The sequence below is a fragment of the Orbicella franksi genome, chromosome 15 (genome assembly GCF_964199315.1).
Source record: "Orbicella franksi chromosome 15, jaOrbFran1.1, whole genome shotgun sequence".
Classification (NCBI taxonomy): Eukaryota; Metazoa; Cnidaria; class Anthozoa; order Scleractinia; family Merulinidae; genus Orbicella; species Orbicella franksi.
This window is the reverse complement of record NC_138159.1, coordinates 6,395,587-6,420,415: the sequence shown is the minus strand read 5'-3', so window position 1 is coordinate 6,420,415 and position 24,829 is coordinate 6,395,587. Positions and strand designations below refer to the sequence as shown.

General features: G+C 37.7%; 1 protein-coding gene across 1 annotated transcript in view; it reads right to left on the bottom strand.

Moving 5' to 3' along the window:
• The window catches only part of LOC145469695 (vacuolar protein sorting-associated protein 8 homolog), a 50,306-nt gene extending 28,156 nt beyond the window's left edge, over nucleotides 1–22,150 (bottom strand). The window contains exons 1-30 of the mRNA XM_081453477.1: nucleotides 21,516–22,150; nucleotides 20,269–20,334; nucleotides 20,084–20,178; nucleotides 19,362–19,452; nucleotides 19,110–19,142; nucleotides 18,361–18,415; nucleotides 15,840–15,884; nucleotides 15,614–15,693; nucleotides 15,257–15,343; nucleotides 13,557–13,624; nucleotides 12,743–12,793; nucleotides 12,512–12,614; nucleotides 11,842–11,898; nucleotides 11,680–11,757; nucleotides 10,606–10,647; nucleotides 9,880–9,960; nucleotides 8,897–8,980; nucleotides 7,805–7,891; nucleotides 6,014–6,088; nucleotides 5,379–5,414; nucleotides 4,919–5,009; nucleotides 4,795–4,841; nucleotides 4,450–4,542; nucleotides 3,828–3,874; nucleotides 2,759–2,857; nucleotides 2,597–2,637; nucleotides 1,808–1,890; nucleotides 1,289–1,378; nucleotides 767–818; nucleotides 149–264 (exon numbers count right to left, since the gene is read on the bottom strand). Of these exons, the coding sequence (XP_081309603.1) occupies nucleotides 149–264; nucleotides 767–818; nucleotides 1,289–1,378; nucleotides 1,808–1,890; nucleotides 2,597–2,637; nucleotides 2,759–2,857; nucleotides 3,828–3,874; nucleotides 4,450–4,542; nucleotides 4,795–4,841; nucleotides 4,919–5,009; nucleotides 5,379–5,414; nucleotides 6,014–6,088; nucleotides 7,805–7,891; nucleotides 8,897–8,980; nucleotides 9,880–9,960; nucleotides 10,606–10,647; nucleotides 11,680–11,757; nucleotides 11,842–11,898; nucleotides 12,512–12,614; nucleotides 12,743–12,793; nucleotides 13,557–13,624; nucleotides 15,257–15,343; nucleotides 15,614–15,693; nucleotides 15,840–15,884; nucleotides 18,361–18,415; nucleotides 19,110–19,142; nucleotides 19,362–19,452; nucleotides 20,084–20,178; nucleotides 20,269–20,334; nucleotides 21,516–21,656 (2,214 nt within the window). The 5' untranslated portion in view covers nucleotides 21,657–22,150. The remainder of the gene's footprint in view (nucleotides 1–148; nucleotides 265–766; nucleotides 819–1,288; nucleotides 1,379–1,807; nucleotides 1,891–2,596; nucleotides 2,638–2,758; nucleotides 2,858–3,827; nucleotides 3,875–4,449; nucleotides 4,543–4,794; nucleotides 4,842–4,918; nucleotides 5,010–5,378; nucleotides 5,415–6,013; nucleotides 6,089–7,804; nucleotides 7,892–8,896; nucleotides 8,981–9,879; nucleotides 9,961–10,605; nucleotides 10,648–11,679; nucleotides 11,758–11,841; nucleotides 11,899–12,511; nucleotides 12,615–12,742; nucleotides 12,794–13,556; nucleotides 13,625–15,256; nucleotides 15,344–15,613; nucleotides 15,694–15,839; nucleotides 15,885–18,360; nucleotides 18,416–19,109; nucleotides 19,143–19,361; nucleotides 19,453–20,083; nucleotides 20,179–20,268; nucleotides 20,335–21,515) is intronic.
• Nucleotides 22,151–24,829: the final 2,679 nt, after the last annotated feature.

Genomic DNA, 24,829 nt, shown 5'->3' with positions numbered 1-24,829 from the left:
AACAATTTCATTCAAGTAGTGGGGCTTACTTTTTGACAACAGAGTCATCTGCAGTTCTCTCACCTTTCGGGCGATCGGTTTCGAAACACCTTTATGATATTCTCGTTATTTTTGATCAAGGAATTAAAATTGGGAACAAAAACTCTACCTCTTTCTTAACGTCCTGTGCGTAATCCTCAGGGATTGTACCTATAGGGTAGGCCTGTCCGGCGAGACAACAGCTGATGTATACCAACAGTTTGTTTCCCAAAGACAGATCTGAATCTATGAACAAAAACATGGCACACCATCAGATGATGAACTCAAAACCCGAATCTGACTCCAAGACGTCAAAATTTCCAATCTCCCCAGTCTTCGGTGGCAAAAATTGGAGCCACATGTACAAACACGGCACACCATCAGTTGATGAACTCAAAAACCGAATGTGATTCTAAGACGCCAAAATGTCCAATCTCATTAGTCTTTGGCCAGGTGGCAAAAATTGGAGGCAACAAGAGTTCCTAAGGTTAATAATCCAAGCACGTCTTTAAGAATGTTGCAACTTTATTACAATCGTTGTCCCGCAATTTGTAGTTACTTTTGCCCTTGTTATTGTTTTTTTCCTTGTTGTTGTTGTTGTTGTTGTTGTTGTTGCTGTTGTTACAGTTGTTGTTTTTGTTTGTTGATGTTCGAGCTGTTGTTGCCACTGTTGCTTTTACTATAATTGTTATTGTTTGTTCTTTTATTGAAAACCTTATCTTTACAATTGGTTATCGTTTCGACTTACCTAAAAATGGTGTCCTAGATTGCCCAGTACTTTTCAAAACATTGATAAGTTCCTGTTGAAGATTAATTTAAAAATTTGAATAGTTATCTGTGGTCTCGAGTATAACATAAGATTTGTATTGATTTTAGCAAGTTCGAAATCAAACATATCTCCGTCGCATGTAATTCTGAACTGACTAGGTGAAAACCAACTACCACTAACACGGTTTTACCTCTAGACAGCTGAGAAAACTTACAACACCAAACATTGTTTGTTGTTTAGTTTGTTTCCCCCAGGTGACAGATGCGGCCTGGCCAGGAAATTTTGAACTTGTCACAAAACGTGAAATCATGATCTTCGACATTACTCAACAGCTTTTTGAAAAACGGCGCCAAATGTAGCACAATTCTTTCGAAGAATCTGTTAGAATTTGCTCATTTGCGCGTTTTAGAAGTCAATTTTAACGACTCCCGCTATACGAAACGGTTCATTTTAAGGTTGTAGTCAAAAGTTTCTACATTCTAAGAGTGCGCAAAGTTTTACCTCTAGTGGTGTACAATAGTCGCGCATTCCCCTGTTGTAAACATAGAAAATCGCGTCATACAAGCCATGTGCCCAACATAGCTTTACCATCTGTTGGGAGATAAATTGATAATAGAGAGCAGTAATACTAATTAAGACCAAATGGAATCACAGAATTAATCACTGACAAAGCAAACGTGCGATAATATAATCACAACGCCAAGCCAAAAATGTCACTGTCCCGGCCTGCTGGAAGGGCGTACAACGCTATCCATTGGATCAATAATTATCCAGTGGATAACGTGGTTTGTTTTGCTAACATTTACCCAATGGATGGCAATTTATCCGGTGGATAGCGTTATCTAATCTTTGAACAACTAGGCCTGTTGTGGGAATCAAAAATTAGCGGTGATTGTTGTGTTTACAAATTTCTCTGGCGAAGTGTGGACGGAAAACATCTGATGTGTTCTCAGAGCGAAACCTCCGTTTTCAAAGTTCCTCCGGAGTCGTGTGGACGAGGCCTAAGCGTGCAATACGTACTTGATGAATATCTAGATTGGTCACATCAAGATGCATCAGGCAGGATTCAACTTCTTTGAGCTTGTCTTGCTGTTGATAATGTTCTGTGATAGAAATAGATGAATGAACTACATTAGTTCGTATAGTGTGATCGTCTCGGTGAGTGCAGTTCTGAAAAGCACAGTTGTTGGTGACTGAGGTTTCGAAAACCTGAGCGGAAGTCATCTTCAGAATCAAGTGAATAGTGTTTGTCAGTCGATGATGTTATAAGTCATTTGTCTGGTCCGTTGAAAGTGATTGATCAGTTTAGCCTTGCTGGCATTGGCTGTAAGACTCGAGTAAAGTCAAAATTGCCAACAGTCATTGGTCGTTCTAGTAAGTTTCTTGGTACAGTGTAACATACAAGTAACTGGACTACTTCTATGCACGGTCATAGCTAAACTGATCGATCAGTTTCAACGGACCGGACCAGACCACCGACTGACAAACACTTGATTTTGAAGATGAATTCTGCTCGGGTTGCCGAAACGTCAGTCACCAGCAACAGTTCTATTCAGAACTACTCTCACCCAGACGATTACACTATATGAACTATTTTTTCATTTGCTTTTCTTTTGAGTTGAGGTTTAAGCTTTTAGGTATTTATTCAGTTTTCTACCGTGTTGATAAGTAGTACGCATCAAAACGAATTCAACTCTTGGACTCAGCTGTCCTCTAGTTAGCTTCCAGTTCTATGGACGTTGATTTTTACAGTTATATTGTAATTACATCTATTTATCACTTGAATTATTCTTACTCAAAAGACATTACCTATGAACTCTTTCATTACAACAGGACTCAAAGACGTCAATCTAAAAACAAAGAAAACACGTAACTATTGCTAATTTCAGCATTACAAGGCAATGATATAGTTGATTAGATTTACTTAACGCATTATTAACTTAAAACAGCAACCACAGTTACAAAACTTACTTGTCTGCTAAAATATGCGGTTCCAGGCTTTCTAGAAACACAATTTTCCCGACTGGATCTTCGCTGAACTTATCATATATCTCTCTGAATAAAAGGTCCCTGGAAATCCAAATGAGAGGACAGTATTTCAGTACAGCGGAACCGCACGTTGCGACTACCATGTTTATAACTCCACTTTGTTCGTCATTTTCTTGTCTTAAAAACCCCTTCAAAACTGGCACAGTTCTACTGTCCGAAGGTGGTTGTATTAACGCGGTTTGGCTGCTGTTGTTGTTAAAATGTTAAATATTGGATGTTTGTAGTGGTCGATGCCCTTAGCTACTACGCATCGACCATCTAAACTGAAAGAAAGAAATAATTATTTCACATATACATAATAACTGACTGTAAAACTTTTCTTTCCTAAATGCGATATCATTCCTGCTTATCTTTATCTACAAGCTCCAAACTTTAACATTTCATTGACGTGTTCATTCCGCTCATCCACTGTTCGCTTTCACTCGTTTCTTCTTCCATTCGCTCCAACGTTCGCCCGTTCGTTCGTTCGTTCGCTCGTTCGTTAGTTCGTTCGTTTGTTCGTTCGTTCGCTCTTTCCTCCGTCCATCCATCCGTCAGTTCGTCCGTCCTTTCATTTTCAAATTCATTCGTTTATTAATCCATTCCTACGTTCGCCTTCTTTATTTTTCGTTTGTTTGTTCTTTCATTCACTCCTTCGTTTGATCGCTCGTCCGCTCACTCCTTCGTTCTTCGTTTGTTCCTGCACTGACATGCTGGCTCGCTAGCACGCTGGCTCGTTCACCTCTTCACTAGTTCGTTGATTTGTTCGTTTGTTCATTCGTTTCTTGTACGTCCCTTGTCCGTGTCATTACTCGTTCTTTTTTTTTTTTTTTTTTCATTTGTTTCTTAGTTCACCTTCTAGTTCATTCAATTCAAGCCAGTCTTTAGAGGCATAACTGGTTCAGTTTTAAACCAGTTTGAGCGTAGCATGATAACCCAAATAGCGTAATTTACCCTATTTATCAAGAAAAAAATAGGTAAAAGAAAAACGCATTACTGGTGTTTAACTTACATATTATTGATAGCAAGACTGTATTTTATAAAGATCGGAACCATCTCCTGGTAAAGAAACAGAAATCACGTATTTAGCAAGAAGTGGTATATACATTGAGACATTCTGTTGCGTTAACCTACCAAATAAACTTTTAATTTGACAAAATCTTAACATCTATCTACCCAATGCATCTAGGGTGTCAATCTAGACCCATAATAAACTAACCGAGGGATGTTACAACCATTAGTAAAACATCCCCCTGCCAGCCCAGTACAGGAGAAATCCTTAATGTAAGCTTTCAAGGTATGTGCGGTGTAAAAGTGTATGGTTTTGCGCCTTTTTGGCCTGAAATAGCGTCTAGATTTTGACCGGTTTGGTCTGACATGGGAAATGTTTATAGCAATTGGGAACGACGTTTAGATGAAACTGGTTATTCCCAGTAAAATAGGGGGATCTAAAGCCCTCTCAGCTGTTTACGCAAATGAAAGCCATTTCTGGTTAGCTGAAGTCACCGTATTAGAGACGTGTTTTAGGGGTCTGAAATAGAGTATCGATTAAGACTTAAAGTCGTAACTGCTTTTTGACTGAATAAATCATGTAATGACAGCAATAAAACAAGTACTCAACTTAAACGGCGTACCTTGAAGTAAGTTCTGAGCTCTTCAGAATCTTTAGTTTTAGGACAGCTCACGAATACCGTGATATCTACATAGGCAAGCAGTAATTCCTCGATCTAGGGCGGAAAAAGAAAGAATCATTTGGTGTCGTCTGTGATTATTGTTGCTGTTGTTGTTGTTGCTTTATTTTTTGTTGTTGCTGTTCTGTTGTTATCATTGTTGTTGTTGTTGTTGTTGTTGTAGTTGTTGTTGTTGCTATTGCTATTGCTACTGTTGTTATTGTTATGCTGTTTCTGTTTTTGTTGTCACATAAATGTACATTCCACGTTGAATGAAAAAAACATATATATAACAATGAAAGTACCAACCTGAGCAGCAATTTCTACCATCCTCTGCTCTTTATTTCCAAGCAAACCTTAAACCAGAACAAAAATTCACCAATTGGAAGAGAGAATGGAAAATTGAGCATTGAGCTGCTAGTGTGAGACCCACCGATAACTGCCATGGCGGTCCCATCGTAAAAGGACAAAGCTAGTTCAAGAGCATCAAGGAAGTTATTCTGCCTCACAAACACTTCTATTCTCTGAAATGGGAAAACAAATAACAAAAATCAGGAAGTACTTGACCAAGTGCAGGGGCTGATATGGGAAATCTCCTGCCTAACATCCACAGAATGACAGTTTAGATGATAATTTAAAATTGTCCTCAGCTTTCAGCGTCAAACAGACGTCCAACTCAGAGTCATTTCCGTGGCTGAATGGTTATAAAATATATACATGTAGATGAATGTGCTTTCGAATCATTCTGAAATGGTACAGTGGGATAGACTAGAATTTGAAATAGAAATTTTCAATTTCAAATAGGCCATAAACACCATTGATCATGATCATTATTTATATATCGCAACACGGTAAGTACTTTTTATAGGAAGAGAGTTTTATTGGGCACTTACATCACGCCAGTTCCTTAATGTCAACACATGGACGGACTGAAATGAAGCACAAAATCAAACAACAAGCTGAGATATACATGTATCAAGTATCAAGTATCAAAGCCACCATTGATCAAGCACTCACTTCACCCCTCAAATATATCAGCTTCTTGAAGAGAAAAATCACGCCCAGTTGACCCACTTATCCGAGGCTTAACTCCGCTTTCTGTCACTGGCATTAAACAACGGGGAACTCTACAACTGTCACTCGGACCCAGATGGGAGTATCAGGTTATAAGGTTTCCCCCAATACTTTGCCAATAGGACAGTCGTCGCTGAATTCATTTTGGCTTAACATAATGGTGGCCTCATGGTTAGTGCGCTTAACTCCGGATCGAGCGGTCCGGGTTCGAGTCCTGGCCGGGAACACGGTGTTGTGTTCTTGGGCAAGACACGTGACTCTCACAGTACCTCTCTCCACCCAGTGTATAGGTAGGTATCGGCGAGGTTAATGCTGGGGGCACAACCCTACGATAGACTAGCATTCCATCCAGGGGGGAGTAGAAATACTCCTAGTCGCTTCATGCTACAGAAACCGGGAAAAGCTCAGGCCTGAGGAACCACTTGGCTTTTATACAGACTTTACCTTTACCTACCTTAACTCCCAACAATAACTGTTGTCCATTGAAAACTGCCACTGTTTGGTAGCATGAATGTTCACTAGCGGCAACCTAAAGAGGGAATGCTTTCTAAGGCCCAGTTCATACGTCGCATTTCTGCCGTGTCGAATTCAATTCAGTTAAGTGCGACAGAAATGCGACTGTGGATTCATACGTCGCACTTGTGTCGCACTTAATTCAGAATTTATACTGTCGGGTATGTCGGCAAGCGGAAAGTGTTTTAAACGTAGAGTACTCAATATGGCGGACGAAAATACCGAGCGACGAAGGACTATAATTTTGTGAAAAATTGTCCGCCAATGGAACAAGAAGGAGAAGGCTGGCAACAGAGCAGTATATGTTGCAATATGTTCAGGTTGCATTGGGTCGAGAATGACCAAGTTTCTCCTTTTTCTTTGGCGGGAAAACATTTACGCATGCTCCGCAATACATTAACATAATGTATGCATTAGATTCGACACGGCAGAAATTCGACGCCTGAATTGGTGTCGCATTTCTGTCGGATAATGCGACAGGACCAGTCGAACGTGCGGCAGAAATGCGACAGCCGATTCAGACGTCGAATTTCCGTCGAATTTAATACATTGAATTGAATTCGACACGGCAGAAATGCGACGTAAGAACGGGGCCTAAGATTAGGTATTCGCATCATACTAAACACCAAGAAAAGCACAAGCCTGGTTGAAATTAATATTCTTTTGGATTGCTTTTGCACATTGCTGTCATTATTTTGTACCCGCACATCCTTACACTTAAGTCCCGTCCACACTACGCGGGAGAAATTTGAAAACGAATCAATCATCGCATTTGTGTTTGAGGAAATCTCGGACAGGGAAATTATAAATGGAAAAATTGCAAAGTTTTCAGAACAAATTTGCGAAGAAAATTAAATTAGGGAAGATGTCTTCTTCAGAAGCTCTGAAGTGTCTGAATTGGCTCCCTCTGGCTGAAAGACGTTTTTCTCACCGATGTACCGCCGTAGAAAATGCAATCAAAGGAGACATTCCGCAACATTTTGAAAGTTTTAAATCGACACTAAGAAGTTCACGTGGCTACAACACTAGACATGGCTACTTACCTAGATTGCCTAAACCTAAAACGGAATGCGGAAAGTGTGTCCTACAAATGACTGGATGTCTCTCCCAGTATTTTTAAGAAAGCCAATGCCATGCACAATTTTTAAGAAAAACCTTATAAGGTTCTTAATGGATAAACATTTTTAGAAAAAATGACAGTAGGTAGTTTTGGTAGTTTTAGTACTTTTAATTATTGTATATTTTATATTTTAGATCTGTGATAATTGTATTTCTTATTTTAGATTTTAATACTTTTTATTTTATAGAGGACCTCTCTGAAAACCACGTATTTACGTGACGGGCGCTTCCTCTTTAAAGATTGTTTTTATTATTATTATTATTATTATTATTATTATTATTATTATTATTATTATTGTTATTATTATTATTATTATTATTATTATTATTATTATTATTATTATTATTATTAATTGTGACTTCATCGTTTTCGAAAAGCTCCGTTTTCAAAATGTTTTCCGTTCATCCTAAAACGCAAAGCCGGCGTTTTCAAATTCGTCCGGTTTGAAGAGCGTTTTCGAAAAGCTCCGTTTTCGTGACGGATTAGTGTGGAGGGAAAGCCTAACGGAAGAGGTCGGAAGAAATAAGGTTGTGTTTTCAAATTTCTCTGGCGTAGTGTGGATGCTGTAGAATGATCATTTAATCTTATAACAATGAGCATAAGGATTCTCACCAACGCCTTGCTAACATTCCCTCCAGTGGAAAGTGACTTGAAATAACTGCTACTGTACACAAGTTGAACAGCACTCAGATCAAGAACCTGCAAGAAAGTTGATGAACCATCAAATAAAACACACGACACACCAAAATTTTATTCATGTTTAGCCGTTCACTAGTAAGTCAGTCACGTCAATTATAAACAACATACAGTAAACTGCAGTACTTTTTGAAAATAACAAAATTTGACAAAAAAAATTAATTTAAAGTTCTCTATAACCGTAAAGAAACACGTAACACTTTCCTTTCTTAAAATTAGAGAACTTAAGCAACCACGACGGCAACGATAACGAGATCGCCACCAGACAAAAAGTTTAATGAGTAGAACAATAGCTGCGCACGTGCGTTATAAATCTTTGTACATTTCTTTACCGTCCTCTGCACAACAACAGGGAGCTTAAGCAACGACGACGACGACGCCGAGGATGACGCCTAGTAAAAAGTGTATTTATATTTTACAAGCGAAATTTGCGATTGTCTAGATCTGTTCGGTACGCCAATGGCTCTTAAAACGTGCTTAAGCTAAGTATGCAACGACGGTGTTCAATTCCAAATGGAAAAACGAAAAATTAGCCTTCGTCGTCCACGTTCCGTAGATGACGCAAAACTTGGTCATTTTACGTTGTTGTTTTGCAGAGGACGGCAAAGAAATGTACAAAGATCTATAACGCACGTACAAAGTTACTGTTTTGCTCATTAGATCTTTCATTTTGTGACGTTCTCGTTGCCGTCGTCGTCGTGGTTTGCTTAAGCAAGTTCTGCGTATTTTGGAGAACACGAACGACGGCGGCCAATTTTGTTGTATTTCCATTTGAAATTGAACACTGGCGTTACATATTTAACTTGAGCATGTTTTGAGATCAATAGGCGCAATGAACAGATCAAGACAATTGCGAAATTTGAAGGTAAAATATAATTTTTTTTTTCTTAACTAGGCGTTGTCCTCTGGGTCGCCGTCGTCATTGCTTAAATTAGGAGTTTCCTTATACAATCATGTATTTGTTTATTCAAAGTACTATTATAAATCAAAAATATTTACGATTACTACCTCCAGTTCTTCCATACTCCGCACGTCAATAACGTGAACTCTTTCTAGCGTGTCCACTGTAGCAATTACTTGTGGATTTAACCACTACAATTGAAAAACAAAAAGAAAGATCTTAAAGCAGTTCTAGCAAGTTCTAAATGAACTTGTATACACCAGAGAGTCGTACAGAAGTTAGTATTCTAAATGTTTTCAAGCAATGGGTTGGTGTAGACTGTGAAATGTAATTTTGTAGTTGGTTTCCAGCAAAAGCTGGCAACGTTAACAACCAGTTTGGTATCTTACTGAAGCTTATCTTGTTAGTTGTAAGCTTATTTTTTCCCCGCTCGCTGGAGTCCTTTCGCGTTCTTCCTCGAAAGGAAAAACATTAGCTGATGGTCGAGACTAGGTATCTTGCTGTGATTTCAAACTACGGTACTGGTGTGTTAAAGAAAGTGCACTTCTTGTACTCTTTGATAGTCAGGACCTGGGGAATTTCCCGGGGGGGGGGGAGGACTCCCACATAAAAAGGACGGGGGGGGTCGTCGTACCTTAAGGGGTTAAAAATACGTTGTTGGTTCCCCTTAGGGTGCTCGGCCTCAACAGGTCCACAGCGGGAGCTTTTGTAGTACGTTTTAGGGTATTGAGTCGAAAAAACAAAACAGAAGATAATATGTTGTTTTAGAATTATTGGTTCCTCTTAGGGGCGAACAAACGTTTCAAGCCACACCCGCAAACCAGGATCTCGGTACCTCTTAGAGGTGGTTTTCAAAATTTTGGACGAGCACCCCCTTCCTTTTAATAAGGGGGTCTCCCATCCCCAGGGATGAATTTTCTGTTTGGCTCTAGAGTGAATTCAAGTTTCTGAACTTCTAAAGTAGTTGTCAGATAAAGCAAAGTGATCCAAAAAGGCCTTCAGACTCGCGAAGGACAACTTGAAACTTGTTCCAAGTACGTTTTCCTTGCACCGTTAAGAGTAAAACAAGAATTAAAGTTTCACTTCTCACATCTAGCGCAATGAGCTTGTAAGATGTCTCAATCCTCTGCAGGAACACAAATCTGACTTGCTTCTCTGCCTTGGAATGAGCCTGTAAAACAAAACAAAAGAATGAGATCAACATTAAAGTTTATTCTTAGCAGTCAAATTTACCTTTTTTCAGAATTTACTTTAATTTGCATATAAAAGTCACTAAAATAATGACCAATCAAGACAGAATAGCAGACAGACAGACGGACAGCCTTCATTATTTTGCATACACTGAACAATTTACAGCTCTGCAGCTCTGCAGTTTACATGTCTATAAAACTAAAATTAAACTAAACTACATACAAAGTATTATAGCTTTTACATAATAGGGTCAGGTCGTCTAAAATTCATCATTTACATGTAACTTAAAAACTAAGAAGGCTACAAGAAAGCCAGTTTGTAGGATTTGTATTTTTAACTTTGAAAAACAAAAATAGTGGGTTTTTTCAAAACTATCAACGATGGACAATCACCACATACATTGCATTGAGATGGTTATCAGAAGAACCCAGGGACAAACCCAGGGCTTTGTATACCACTGAGGTAAACAGGTCAAAGATGATAATGTTATTGCATGAATGGCTTCATTTGGAGTTCTCAGCCCATATCAAAAAGTTCTGTATCTGGAATTTCTTTTGTAAAAACTGCCCTGAAAAGATAGAATTTTAGAATGCAAGCACATACATGCAATCTCAAAGATCATTACCTGGTAAAAGTAAATTTCAGTTCCTCTGGCAAAGGCAAGAACCTGAAGAAATAATGAAAAATGCAGAGCTGCAACACCAAACAAAACTGGGAAAGAAATCCCAATATAAAAAAAGCATTCCAAAACAAAGTTATAAACAAAAATTAGAAAGGGCCTCAGTAAAGAACGGAACTTGTAACAAAACAGATAATCATGCAGTTTTTGAGGTTGTCAAAAGTACATGTAGCAATCTGCCAGCAAAAATCACTATGTACACTGTACACTGTACACTGTACTTCATGATCACGGCTGGCTACTCTGCTGGTAAAGCCAACCACTTTAAACCTTTGTGACAACCCTACAACACTGAGTTCTTACAGCAAGTTACTGAAAACAATCAAACAACTGTTTAAATTCTCCAGGGTGTTTTTTTTTGGCTTGTTCTTGTTTTTGTCTTTGTTTGTGTTTGTTGAACATTGTTGTTGTTGTTGTTGCTGTTGTTTTTTGTTTTTATTGATGTTTTGGTACAACATTACAGTACAGCTTAACCCTAGTGTCTCAGTATCATTGACTTGCAGTGAATGTAAAGGGCTATTAGGCCCTGTCCACACTATGCTGGAGGAATTCGAAAAGGCAGCTTTATTTCTAAGGTTAGGCCTACCGTCCACACTAATCCGTCACAAAAACTGAGCTTTTCAAAAAGACTCTAATCAAATTTGAAAATGCTGACTTTTCGTTTTTGAGTGGACAGAAAACATTTTGAAAACAGAACTTTTTGAAGACGATGTATTCCCGATTATAATTTGATTTCCCTGTCTGAGTTTTCCTCCAACACAAATCCAAAATGACTGGTGATTGTTGTGTTTTCAAATTCCTCCGGCATAGTGTCAACAGAAAACATGTGATGTGTTTTCAGAGTGAAACCTCTGTTTTAAAATTCCTCCAGCATAGCAAGGACAGGGCCTTAGTTACATTTCCATGCAACTTTAGCAATCTGATTGCACTGCATCCACTCTGTAATCCTACATGTACGTAATTATTAAACCTAGCATCATATTATAATCAATGGTATCAACTAAAAAATGGTGAACTCACTGGATCAATGACTTTTTCTGCTGCTACTTGTATTATAGCAAACTGCCAGGACAAAAGGGGCAAGGAATCCACAGGACCCTAAAGATTAAACAATACAGCAATCAGCAAAATAATCAATACTATATGTAAAGAACTGAAACTAAACTGAACAGCAGTCTGTACCTTTAAAGTGTGAGTGAAGAGCACCTCAAGCTCTGGCTTCAATGTTAAAATCAGAACCTGTGGAGATAATAAAATTCCAGAAATTTCTCAATAATTGTGTGAAGGATAAGTTCAATCCACAACTCATTTGTACATGTAAGCAATTTAGGAACCCTGCACTGCATTATTATGAGTACATATGCAGAAAATTCTGCATGAATTTACACATTTGATAAAATACATGTACACGTTCATACAATAGGTTTGTTCAACGTGATTAGAATGAGTTTAGTATCCCATGATAAATGCTTCAGTGATTATTGAGAGAAATGCAATGCCTCTCGAGAGAAATGAGATCTGTCTCACAAGAAACAAGACACTTGAGGTGATAAGTTACGTACACTGTATGTAATGGTACTGTACAGTTCAAGGGAGAGTAACACGTAAACTATTAAATACACTGTAAATATTACTTTTCATAAATATTTTTACCTTGCTTTTAAAAAGTCACAACAAAGGTTAATATATATTACCTGAAAAACAACTTTCCAATTACCTGACTGTCTGAGGTTTGTGTCTATGGGATAGTGAGGTATGCATGTATACCCTCCAGATTTCTGACTATACTGTACATAACAATCAACCAGCTGGGCTGTTACACCCAAAATATGAATGACGACAGAACCTTTACCTTAGTGAGTGTGGCTAATGCCAACAGTGACTGTTCATACAAAGGATGTTCCTTCATTCCATCATGCATGTGAAGAGGAGCCATTGTGCACACTTCACCACGGCTTTAGAGAGATTTAAAAAAAAATTAGTTATTAAAAGAGCTATGCTGTAGAACCTATTTAAGAGGCAATAACATTTCAAAAAATGAAGTATTTAAATACACTGAAAGGAAGTTTTGGGGCTTTCTTACCTTCCTGAAAATAGACAAGTTGATTCATATGTCCTCATTCCAATGAGCCTCCTATCAAGAATGTTAATAGTTTAAAATGAAATGAATTCATTACAGATTAATAAGTGAAGAAATGATTCTACATTGCATGAAAATAATGGTGTCACAGGCCAAATGCATGGCTGAGTAATCAGGAAAGAAAAAAAAACTACATGTATAGCTGTCAGTGACAAATTTACACCTTTTACTATATTATAAACTACTTATTAACCCAGAGTGAGGTCTTCATGGGAAAATCTCAAACCAAGACCTTGCTGTATTGACCTCGCTATTGCTTGGTTAACACAGGAAGGCCAAGGTTTGAGATTTTCCTGGAAAGACCGAATGTTCGAGGTTAACAAGTTGCTTATTATGTGGCTTTTTGCTTTGCTTTTGCAGGCCTGTAATCAGCCCATGGGCATTACGGGAGAATAATGTCCTAGAATTAGCCAATCAGAGCGTGCATTATATCTGCTAAAAACACAAGCCACATAATAATTATGAGTGATGCCAAAGAGTCCAGCATTAAGCGGCTTTACAATCTGAATTTTTGACATTCTTCAAGGCCAGGTTAATGCTATTATTGATAGGAATGATGTTAGAAATGGTACCTTTAGTTATTTATTTAAGAATGCATGATCATGTCTTACAAAAGAGAGGGTTAAAAAATTAAATTTGTGATTTAACTGTTCAGGAGTAACAAATTATGTAATGTACATGAATGATGAAATCATATGTACGTGTTCACGTACATAGCAAAATATCTTCAAAAGGACTTACAAATATTGATTCTTACTTAAAGCTAAGGACAAAAACAGATCCACCGCTGTCACTGCAGATTGCAACTGTAGGGTCATCTGTGAACTGTAAACAATAATTATGCTCAACTGTAAGCGGAATATATATTTTTTTAAGTATTGATGTTCTAATGCCAAGAATAACAGATGAAGCTGTTTTTAAAATAATACTGCCTTCAAAGTGAATGAAAATTAAGGGCTTTTTATTGCATGCAACAAGGCTACAGTGTGCAGTATTTAACAAACTGATTTACTTTGCGTATGAAGAAAGTACATAGTAGGATTCTGTACTACATGTATAATATCAATGATCAGATGATGTGAAAAAACTGTAGGCCAACCACAAGGAACCATTTCAAGTATGGTTGTCCAAAAAGCTGCACAGCTGTAGGCTGTGTACATGTACATGTAGCTTGGTGGTTTAAGCAATTTTTTAAACCATTTGAGCACGAGCGCACAAAGCAGCGAAGCTGTAAAAACTAGCAGCGAAGCCATGGGGAACCGCCTGCCTGGATTACCCGCATTTTTTATTGCCGCCCCCTATTACATATTTTCACAACCCAATGACAGGTTTTGTGAATCGTATTAATACAGCTAATCAGAGCATAGATCATAATAAGAAACTTCCAGCCAACTTGGCAGGGAAAAGTCACTGTGACACTGTGGAGTCTATCAAAACAAAACCATTCAATGCTATGGCGATGCAATGTTTGCTCTATGGTAGCGAAGGGCAAAGCCTGTCAAGGGAGGAATCAAGAGAAGTGTAAACAATAATTATTGTAGACTTTGTTGTTGTCCACTCAAGATCAAATTCGGAGAATTTAAACATTTCCATTTAAAAATTTTTCAAGGTCTCTAAGTGTGAAGGATTTCAAAATGACACTTTGTCAGAAATCTGAAATTGGTCTATAAATAGAATGGTCAGACACATCATCTGATTATGTGTGCCACGCCTGTGTATGTAAATTAATAAGAAATGCTTTTGAACTTCATAATTTCATCAACTCGAGCCTGCAGAAAGTGAAGCAAGCTGCAATCAAAGTCCTCAAATGACAAAGGACATACATGTAAAACATCAGACGGCAATTCCATTGCTGTGGAGTTCAGCGATAATATTTCTGAAATTTGGTCGTCGATGATGCTCTTTAACAGCGAAATAAAAACAATACTGGTTCTTGAAGACAACAATTCTTGTCTGGTAAGCGCAAACAGTAAAACATGGTAAAAATCATGCTTTGGCCAAAGCCTGTTGGGAAAACAGCTATCACATCTCTCCCATGAGGCAAATTGTTTACGGCTGTTTCTTGCCCATGTTTGGCAGTTAACGATTTTGTGATATTCGCGAAGAACATTCGCGTGCGATAATGCTTTCGACAACAATTTCTCAATATTATTTTCTGTTTATACGCCAAAGATCTGCATTGTAATTAATGTTGTTCCTTGGAGCTGTCCCTTAGGAGATTGGCAAAAATTTTGATTCATGGGTTAACCTTCTGATCCAATGGCAATGGCCTATACACCAGCGTATTGGACTAACAAAAAATGCCAGTCATCCATGCAGGTGGTTTCTCAGTTGTCATTCTTCCAGGCTTCGTTGTTGCGGCTCAGGCGCTCAAATTGCTTAAAAACCGCCAAGCTACACAGGCTACACAGCTGTGATTCCTAGCTACAAACAACACCTTCCACCACCCTTCCTCACCATGACATGGAGCACTGCACTGCCCATGGGATGAGCATCTGTGATTGATCTCAGTAATTTACCCGATTGTAAATCCCACATTGTTATCTGTGATAAAAACAAAACGGGCAACTTTAATACTACATACACAATGTAACTGGGCAGGCTTGCTTCCAAGATTATGACCATAATGTTTTCTCAATTAATTTGGGGTATCTAATTGATATTTCCGTATTCGAAAGAAATTGATACTAATCCATCATAATTGGTACTTAGTCTTGTCTGAGTAATATAAGTAATCAACAAAAAGTAGTTTTCTGATGATCGATTACAACCAATTAAGTGGGCCTGGATTAATTTTTATTTTCTAAAACTCACCTGGCCCCTTGCATGTCCACAAAGAAGCCTTGTACATTCCATGTTGATTCCAAGAGCAGTGACAGCACCATACTCGGCACCTGTTGTACAGAAATAAAATGTCTTACGTACTACGCATCTATTTCTGAATCAGTGTTTAATAACACTGATTCAGAAATACATGCGTAGTACGTAAGACATTTTTATAATAATAAACATAAGGCCAGAATACTTTTTTTTATCATACCAATTGATGTATTTCCAAGTACCAGCTTCAGTGTTTGCTGAGGATCTGCAAATTAATTACAACAAAAATGTCTTAATTTACCTGGAGTGTAAAAAATCATATTTGTTTAAAAGTTCAACAAATTATTGTAAATTTAGACCAAGAATGTCTTCCTTTTCAACTACACCCAGAGTGAAAATTGGGTTGAAAAATCAGGTACTGTGAGAAATTGGGGGTAAATGTACAGTGTTTATCTGAGGAGGAGACCACTTTTGGCTCGAGTTATTGGGAGGTTTGAAAAATAGAGGTTCAAGAAATCAGAATTTCTCTCTTTTGCAGTTTCATAATAAAATAATAAATAAATCAAAAAAACTTTCAATTAGTAAGTGTCAAACCATGTAGCCTGGGAGAAACCCATGCTAATAAGGGGACACAGACTAATACAAAATACAAAGCTGAGAGGACTAACTAAAGATATCTACACTAAAATATGAATAATACAAAATGCAGTCTAAAATGTTTTAAAGATAAAACTAAAGGTAACTATCCATAGCTGATCTAATGTAAAAAAATCTTACTATTATTTTCCTAATGAGATTTAATAAGAGTGTCATGTTGAGCAGAGGATACAACCCTTGCAGCCAGCTTCTGTTAACTTAGTTAGATCTTTGCCACGAATGCACCTTTTAAACTCATTAAGTGTTTTGGCATCATAAACCAGTAGAATTTGTGTACCTTAGTGCCAACCATTTTCCTAAGACATGGGAAAACAAAATTCGAACTTCCAGTTTCATTTTTCATTTACCCACGCCATCGGAAAAGGGAATTTGAACTTTTATTTTTATTTTTCATTTTCCAACTACCTTGAAAACGAAATTGGAACTTCTATTTTTTTTTGTTTTTGTTTTGTTTTTTGTTTTGTTTTCCCACGCCTTTGTACAACAGAATTGCAATTGTCATTTCCGTTTTTCATCTTCTATTATCATAAAACATTGACAAATGGAATTTGAACTTCGATTTTCGTTTTTCGTTTTCATGTTCTCAATTGCATTGTCTCAAGACAGTAGCCTATTAAGCAGATGCTAGTGCTCTTTGGGCTTGTATATATTTTTTCCTACCTTACAATCCTTAAAATACGTCATAGCTAACTGTACATGATGTCACTGACTGTACATACGGAATTTTGATTTCAACAAATAGCATAAAAAAACTGTACAGCTATATTTACAGAAAACTAATGTATTATGAATTTTTCAGCCTGCTACAAGCCGTATTGAGCTGACTGTTAATAAAAGCCTTCTGTTCAATAGGACTACCATGAAATCGATATCAGCAAGGAAATGAAATTATGCATATACTATCACAAATCACGGAATTAAATGGTTATTTAGGTCCCACTATAAAGCCAAAAAGTTTTGGTACAAAGGCTTATCATGGTCGATTTGGAACATAAAATCGAACCTTCTACTTCGATATGGACCGGTCAGTGTAAAACACAGACTGCAGACTGGAGACAGGAGATAAAATGCAGACTGAGGGTAAAATGCAGACTGCAGACTACAGGCTTTTTAAGTACATATTGACAGTGTTATTTCCATTATTGATTTCTAACCAGAAACTGCGTTATTCAGGCTAATTGCAGTGAAAGTTTGCAATGCTCCGGTTAGCCTGAATATCACTCAGGTTAGCCTAAATATCGCTCCGGACGGTTTGCCTGTTTACAGTTAGCTCTCAATGATGGAAACGGCAACACAACTCAGTTAAAAAGTCTACAGTCTGCATTTTTACCCTCAGTCTTCATTTTACCCCACTCCGAAGTCTGCAGTCTACAGTTCCCAGTCCTCATTTTATACTGACCAGATATTGACTGTTTCATCTGCAACTGACCTTCTCTTCTTGATACCATGACAACTGAAAAACCTTTTTACACTTCGCAAACTACTGTGCAGCCCCTTAAATTAGGGTAATAGTTTGTGATTACCTTGAGAAGGTCTTCATAACTATTGTTTTCCTCAATAAGAAAATGGCGAACAAAGACTTCACCAAAGATGTGGTTCCCAGGTCTATTGTTAGCTACAGGAAGTGCCAATATTCTTCCGATTCAGGTAACATAAGAAAGTGACAAAAACACAGACATGAAAAACGAAAATTGAAGTTCAAATTCCATAAATGAAAGACAAAAAAAGGAAATGACGATAGAATTCTACTGTCCAAAGTTGTGGGAAAATGAAAAACGAAAATAAAAGTTTGAAGTCCATTTCCAAAGTAGTAGGAAAATGGCAAATGAAAATGGAATCTCAAATTCCCTTTTCCGATGGCATGGGTAAACAAAAAATGAAACTGGAAGTTCGAATTCCGTTTTCCCACATTGTAGGAAAACGGTTGGCACTAAGGTACAAGCATTCAGTTACTATAGTAACTTGTCTGTGATTTAACTATGGGTACAGAAATCAAGTAATTCCTTTATTGGCTTTATTCATTAGTTTTACAGAAAATGCACATTAAACACCAGTAGTTACTTTTAAATAAATATTTCTCTCACCAAAAACTAGCACAATGCCATGAGATGTTCCAATACAAATAAGAGACGACACTGCCTAAAAAAAGAATCTTCAAATTTCAGTAATTGTATTTCTACATGTCAAAGGCTCCATACATACATATACACTATACTATCTGTAATAATGGTGTTACTCTTATATGAGTGCCTCCCAGGAGGGTACTGGGGGACAGGCTGGATGGGGGTGGGGTAACAGGCTCTCTTGATCTCTCAAAAATTTTACATTTTCCCTTTTGTTCTTAATTCAATAATTCCATTGAACTATCAGGTGAGTGGACATGAGTTAAAAACAATAGAAAGGCAGTTCAAACCAAAGCCTTATCTAAACAACTTTACCATCCCCCCTCTCCCACAAAAACAAACAAACAAATAAACATCAGTCACAATAATAATGACAAAATATTCATTGTCTCAACTCACGAAATATACAGTACTAGCAGATTAATCATTTACTTAATCATCCACCCCAACCCCTGAAAATAATAATTTCTGTCTGGATGAGCTGAATAAAATTGTTTGACATATATTTTTAACTTTCAGATACAGATTCCTCCAGAGATTATTATTATGTACAGTATATGGATGGTCCAAAAATAATTTTTCTCTCCTGATGAACTCAAAGACTTGATTGCTTGCATTATAGTTTTAAAACTTTGCAACTAAAAACACTATGATAATCACTATCAAGCTACATGTAACTAGTACATGCACTGTATAGTCAATGTATTTACCATGGCTGTTGGCAAGCCAGCATCAACTCTAGCCTAAAACAAAGGAATACTATTAATCATTATTTTGCTCATTGAAAAACACTTCAGGTAACAAATGTTGATTTATTTACAGTTATGGTTACAGCAAATGCAACAAATTTTGTACTTAACTTTTTAATACCCTAAAAGACCATTGAAGTTATAAACACAACATTAATCAGATTGAAGTAACTTTCAAAATTTAAGAAAATGTACCATTCAGCCTCTACTTACAGATGCAGAGACCATTTGAGCAGAGACATTTTTTAACACAACATGTCGTAGAACTGAGCCATGCTTAGTTTTCTTCCCCTTCTTCCCTGCACTGTGAAAGATTACAAACAAAAACAATATTCAATCTGAAGTCACCATAATGATCTTTTTTGAAGAATTATTCCTTGGAAGAAATTCCTTACAACATCATCTGTGGTCCATAAGCCCTATATAAATGACTTATGAGGGTGGGACAGTCTTATGTCACAGAACTTGTATCTACATGTATTCATGTCACATGTTCAATACTATTTCTTATACCATGCCACAGAAAATGCAGCCAATCAGGGTACAACAAAACTGTTGTATTCTCCAATCTACTCCACACAACCTTCCCACCACATGTCGCATTGACTGTGTTTGCCATTTTATTTTCTATGGCATGGTATAAAATAGTTTCAAATGCAATGCTGTCTCATGGTATACGATGGAAGATCCCACTTGTCACTTGTATATTCTTGGCACATGTATACAGACTTGCCTGAATGCTCATGTTTATACTGAGAAAAGTGACTGATCAGATATTCATGGTATATTACACCACTCAAGAGTATTGCATAACTAAACTTACATGTATGTATCTATAGGGTTGCATCAGCAACAAGAAGCAGTTTCAGTCAAAGGCTTATAAGCCAGATTCGACATATATTAAAGACATCAGATCTTAACCATCAACAACTCACCTTGGATCCAGGTCAAGCGAAGAGGACAGCATTTGTTCATCAAGCAAACTGGCAAGATCTGGGTCATCTTCTAGTGAAATTATATCTTCATCTTTCTGGAAGGTTTTTAAACATACAGAGAATATTACTCATAGCACTACCATATTAACAAAAGCTATAATTTTTCATTCACATGAATACTGTACCTCATTCAAAATACTCTCTAAAGATGGCATGTTTACCACTTCTGGCAGATCAAGTTCAATGTCAACCTAAAACAACAGAACAGAGTTTTTCAATTCTTCAGGTTTATCCATAGTTAATAATAGCAAAATGGTTATGAAACCTGACAAAGTTCGTTGTTGTATGTTTTTGTTCTCTTTTTTGGTGCTGACTGTGCACAAAACACAATACTTGTTTACTACTGACCAAAGAACTAACCAACAGAAATGTTTTAGTTATGAAATTCATCCATAGTGTATGAGCGCAAAACAAAAGATTGTACACAGTCATGAACCTTCCAACATAAATCTTAGCATCTTTGTCTGCTCCTCTGATGTCTGCCAGTTTTCATAACCATTCCCCTCTATCAACATGTCTGCACAAAGTGTAAACCAGGGAGTCATGCCAGCTACCATGCAAGCCATTCCAGTTAGACTAAATAACAGCATGGTTAACCTAAATCAGAACCTGGTTAGCCCAAATAGCCCCACCCACCCCCCACCCCCTTTCTCCAAAAAAAACAATGCCTTTGTTAGCTTGTGGTTAGCCTTAGAGCCAGTAGGGATGACTTGCTTGCATAGCATGGCTTGCCTCTGTGTTAGGCCCAATAAAACTCCTATTTGCCCAACAAACATTTCATTTAGTCTAAAGAGCAACCTGGTTGGCCTAAGTTAGCTTAGTTAACTTGTGGTTGGCTTTTTTAATGGGGTTAGGGATCCTGGTTTACATGCCTCCCTGGCTTGCATGTTAATAATACTCAAGCATTCTACTTACTATGGTTTATCAACATTTGAATGTTGCATGTAGAAATATGAGTCTTCCAGGATTTTACAAAGGTACTGTAGATAATTTACTGTCAAACCGCATGTTCTTTTGATGGAACTCTGCAACGTTGCAGTGCAGTGTTCCGAAATTGATTAACAGTTAGCTAGAAGAACTTCCAACTTTCAGTTCAATCCTGAAATATTGTAGAAGTCCCCTCACTCTGACTGCACCCATGTGCATGGTGATGGCGAAACTTTGATTTCTTGCATCTTAATATTCTACAGTATACAAGTGGTCTGGCATCACGAAATATTTCAAGTTACCGATATACACAAAATTAAATAGCCTTCGTCGCTTTAACACAGGTGATCACTTCATAATTACAGTAACTGCAACAGTAACCCTCTGCTTGAATCAAATATTATTTCCCCAACAATCTGCAACAGAAAACAGGGAACAAACTTACCGAATCCGAAACATGTCTTTGCCTGAAAGAGCCAGTGTTTGTAGTGAAGGCTGCATCAAGTGATTCCAGTGATTCTAGCTGGTCTGTATTGGAGAATAACCCGGACAATATGCTCGTGTCCTCTTTCATTTCGTCCGCCATCTTGGCTGTTCATGATCCTAGTGCTAGACCTCCTCGTCCGCCACAGGCAACCCAAGTTCGGAGGACAGCAAAGGAGAGAAAGTCTGGGAATAAGGTTGCATCAAGCCCCTCCCATTGCAGGTACCCCTCATTGGGGGATACCTGGGGAAAACGGGGGGGGGGGGTTCACCCCGTTTTCACTCGATTTAGGTTCCCCGGTAGTAGGGGAATTCATCTTTTTTTTCACGGCTTCGCTATACAATGCGGGGGCTGAGCGGGGGTTTGGCGGGGATTTCACTCGTGGTTCGCGACCTCTTTTATAGTTGATATATATATTTAGCCAAGCCTAAAGGTCGAGCGTGGCGAGAGGAAGCGAAAGAACGCTTGTGAGCGAACTTAATTTTCTGAGGTATGGGGCTCCGCTCGTTGGCCTTCGGCGCGAAGGAGCACCGCTATAAATTGAGCACAAAGAGTGGCTCTGTGATGGTGACTTACGATTAAGTGTAACTCCATGGGACGACCTGAAACAGGTCTTTTGTAAACATTTAATTACGAAGAAATAATTATGCAATCTATACACCACAATTAACACAGTTTTTCGTGGAAGTATTTTTATTATCTTACCAAGGATTTTTTTCTTTTTTAGCTGATTTATGGGAAATACTAACACTAAGAACAGTGCAACACTTAACACCACATACAATCTCACTTAAAGACTCTTTTGTTCGCAAGCGATATTCACTTCGTTTACCGCTGATAAATTACATGCGATGCATTACTTTTTTCGAGGACGGCAATCACAGTCTTCATCCTTCATGTTAGTGTAATCGTAATTGTTATTCGTAATAGAACAATGATATGTGCCTGAACAGTCCTGGCCTCCCGTGCAAGCTAAGAAAGGGCAGTTACACCATGTGCCATAATTATTTTTGGCGTGGAAGTATTGACAGTCGTAGACATTGCCATCGAATTGAATGGTGTCGTGAACTTTTGGCAAAACCTCATCTGTAATTAATATGAACAAGAGTGGACGAAACAATTAGTTTCGAGATGAACAACTTTTTATTGTAGTACACATTAAAAACAAAGTGTTCATAGGCGTACGGGCACCGTACGAGGAGGGGGGGAGGGGCGGTGAACTTATTGCCCGAAAAAGTTACATAATGCTCGAAAGCGTGACTGTTACTCAAACGCTCTCAAATCGCAGTACAAACAAAAACGTTCACAATTCTCACGTCTAATGAAACTGTTATCATTCCAAAAATAGTTATTTTGAAATCTTGCACACCCTATTTTACATACCTTGATCGACAGCTTAGTAAAATCAGAAACTCAGGAAAGAAACACTTAATTTTTCCTTGTACGGCGAAAAGTTCATGATCATAAAAAAATTTGAAAACGGCTCTTTGTGGAGTGGAGTCATTCAAAATGACTCGTCATGATAATAAAAAATTTTAAAACGGCTCTTTGTGGAGTCATTCAAAATGGCTCTTTTCAGAGACACCACAAAAAGTCTCGATCTTTGTTTGTTTTGATTCTTTCGTCGTTGTTTTGTTGATGGAGGTAATATTCATATCGCGGATTTCCACAATACACATTGAACCGATAATAAGCTTTTCCAAAACAGAATACTTGAATCCTTACATCATTTGCATTGACCTTAACTCCGTTTTGACAAGGCAAACGTCAGAGAAAGTAGCCTACAAGCCTGGCCTTGATTACCTCTTACAATGTTTTCTCCCAAGTACTTTTGCCAGAATCGTCAGCGTTTTGCCTGAAAAATTTCAAAAATTTCTGAAACTGGGGGAACTGCATCCCCTCCCCCCCCGCCCCATCCCCGGCCCGCACGTCTACCTTCTCTAACTTTCCGTGGTCATATTCTTTTACCATCTGTTCAAGCGATTATTATGCTTTATTTTGTCGATTACGAGCAAAGGAGTGTCTATAATTGAAATTGTAAATTAAAGTTAGTGTTTATTTGAACACAACTTTTATTGGGGGGACAAGGCGTGATATGGTCATGTAAAATTATTTCTTAGAAAATAAAATCATTATCTTAAATGAAATTATCAGTAAAAGCCCTAATTTGGTTCACATAGACAACAAAGCGAACCATTACCGGCTTTCTGAGGTTTGCTTTTGTTTCGTTTGATGTGTTTCCCATGAGCTGATAGAAATGTGACGTGCAACAGCCGAACGACACAGGTGTACTTGAAAACCATCTCCAGTTTCCTGAGTGAGTGAAATTTAAAAAAAGTGAAAAGAAAACTTGAACTAAGACCATGTTTACAGTAAGCCAAAGAGCTTTGTAAACGCAGCTCGTTTATTTCTACGGCTCGGCCTACCGTCCACACTTACCCGTCACGAAAACGGAGCTTTTCGAAAACGCTCTTCAAACCGGAGGAATTTGAAAACGCTAGCTTTTCGTTTTCGTGTGGACATCTGGAAAAAAATTTGAAAAACGTTGGCGTCATGATAATCATGTGATTCCCTGACTGAGTTTTCTTCAAGCAAAAATCCAAAATGACCGGTTATTGTTGCGTTTCTATATTCCTCCGGCTTAGTGTTGACGGGAAAACATTTGCTACGTTTTCAGAGTAATAACTCTGTTTTCAAATTCCTGCGGTGTAGTGTGCACAGGGCCTTATTTTGGAAATAGTGTGAAAATCCAATACGGCATTGATTTGATAAGCTGAAAGTAGATTCAGATTCAGATTCAGCTTCAGATTCATCGGTTAAAGTCAAATTTTTAGTTTAATTTAATGCGAGCGCTTTACTATAAGACACGGGCTGTTCAATAACATACATTTAATACTTAAATTTATTTTCAGTGAAAGTTTGTTGCAAAACTAAAATCATCTTTGACTTGAGAGAAAATGACTGCAGAAATAATTGTCGCTCTTTATTTTCGTCTGGAAATCATTTTTACACGGTAGCTGTTTGAAAAAAAAGCAAAAAAGGCAAAAACAAAGAAATAAAGAAAGCAAGGTTGTTTGATGGCAATAATAATTACAATACTGGTCAAATTGCTATACCGTCAAGGGTCTTACAAATTTATATTGTCAAAAAATCTATATCAAAAAAATCTTACCTTCAAAGAAATACCTTTAGATGTTTATATGATGTTCTTCTCTGTGATGTTCTGAACGAAGAATGAATGATGTGCACATAGCTTGGATAAAAGTATAAAATCT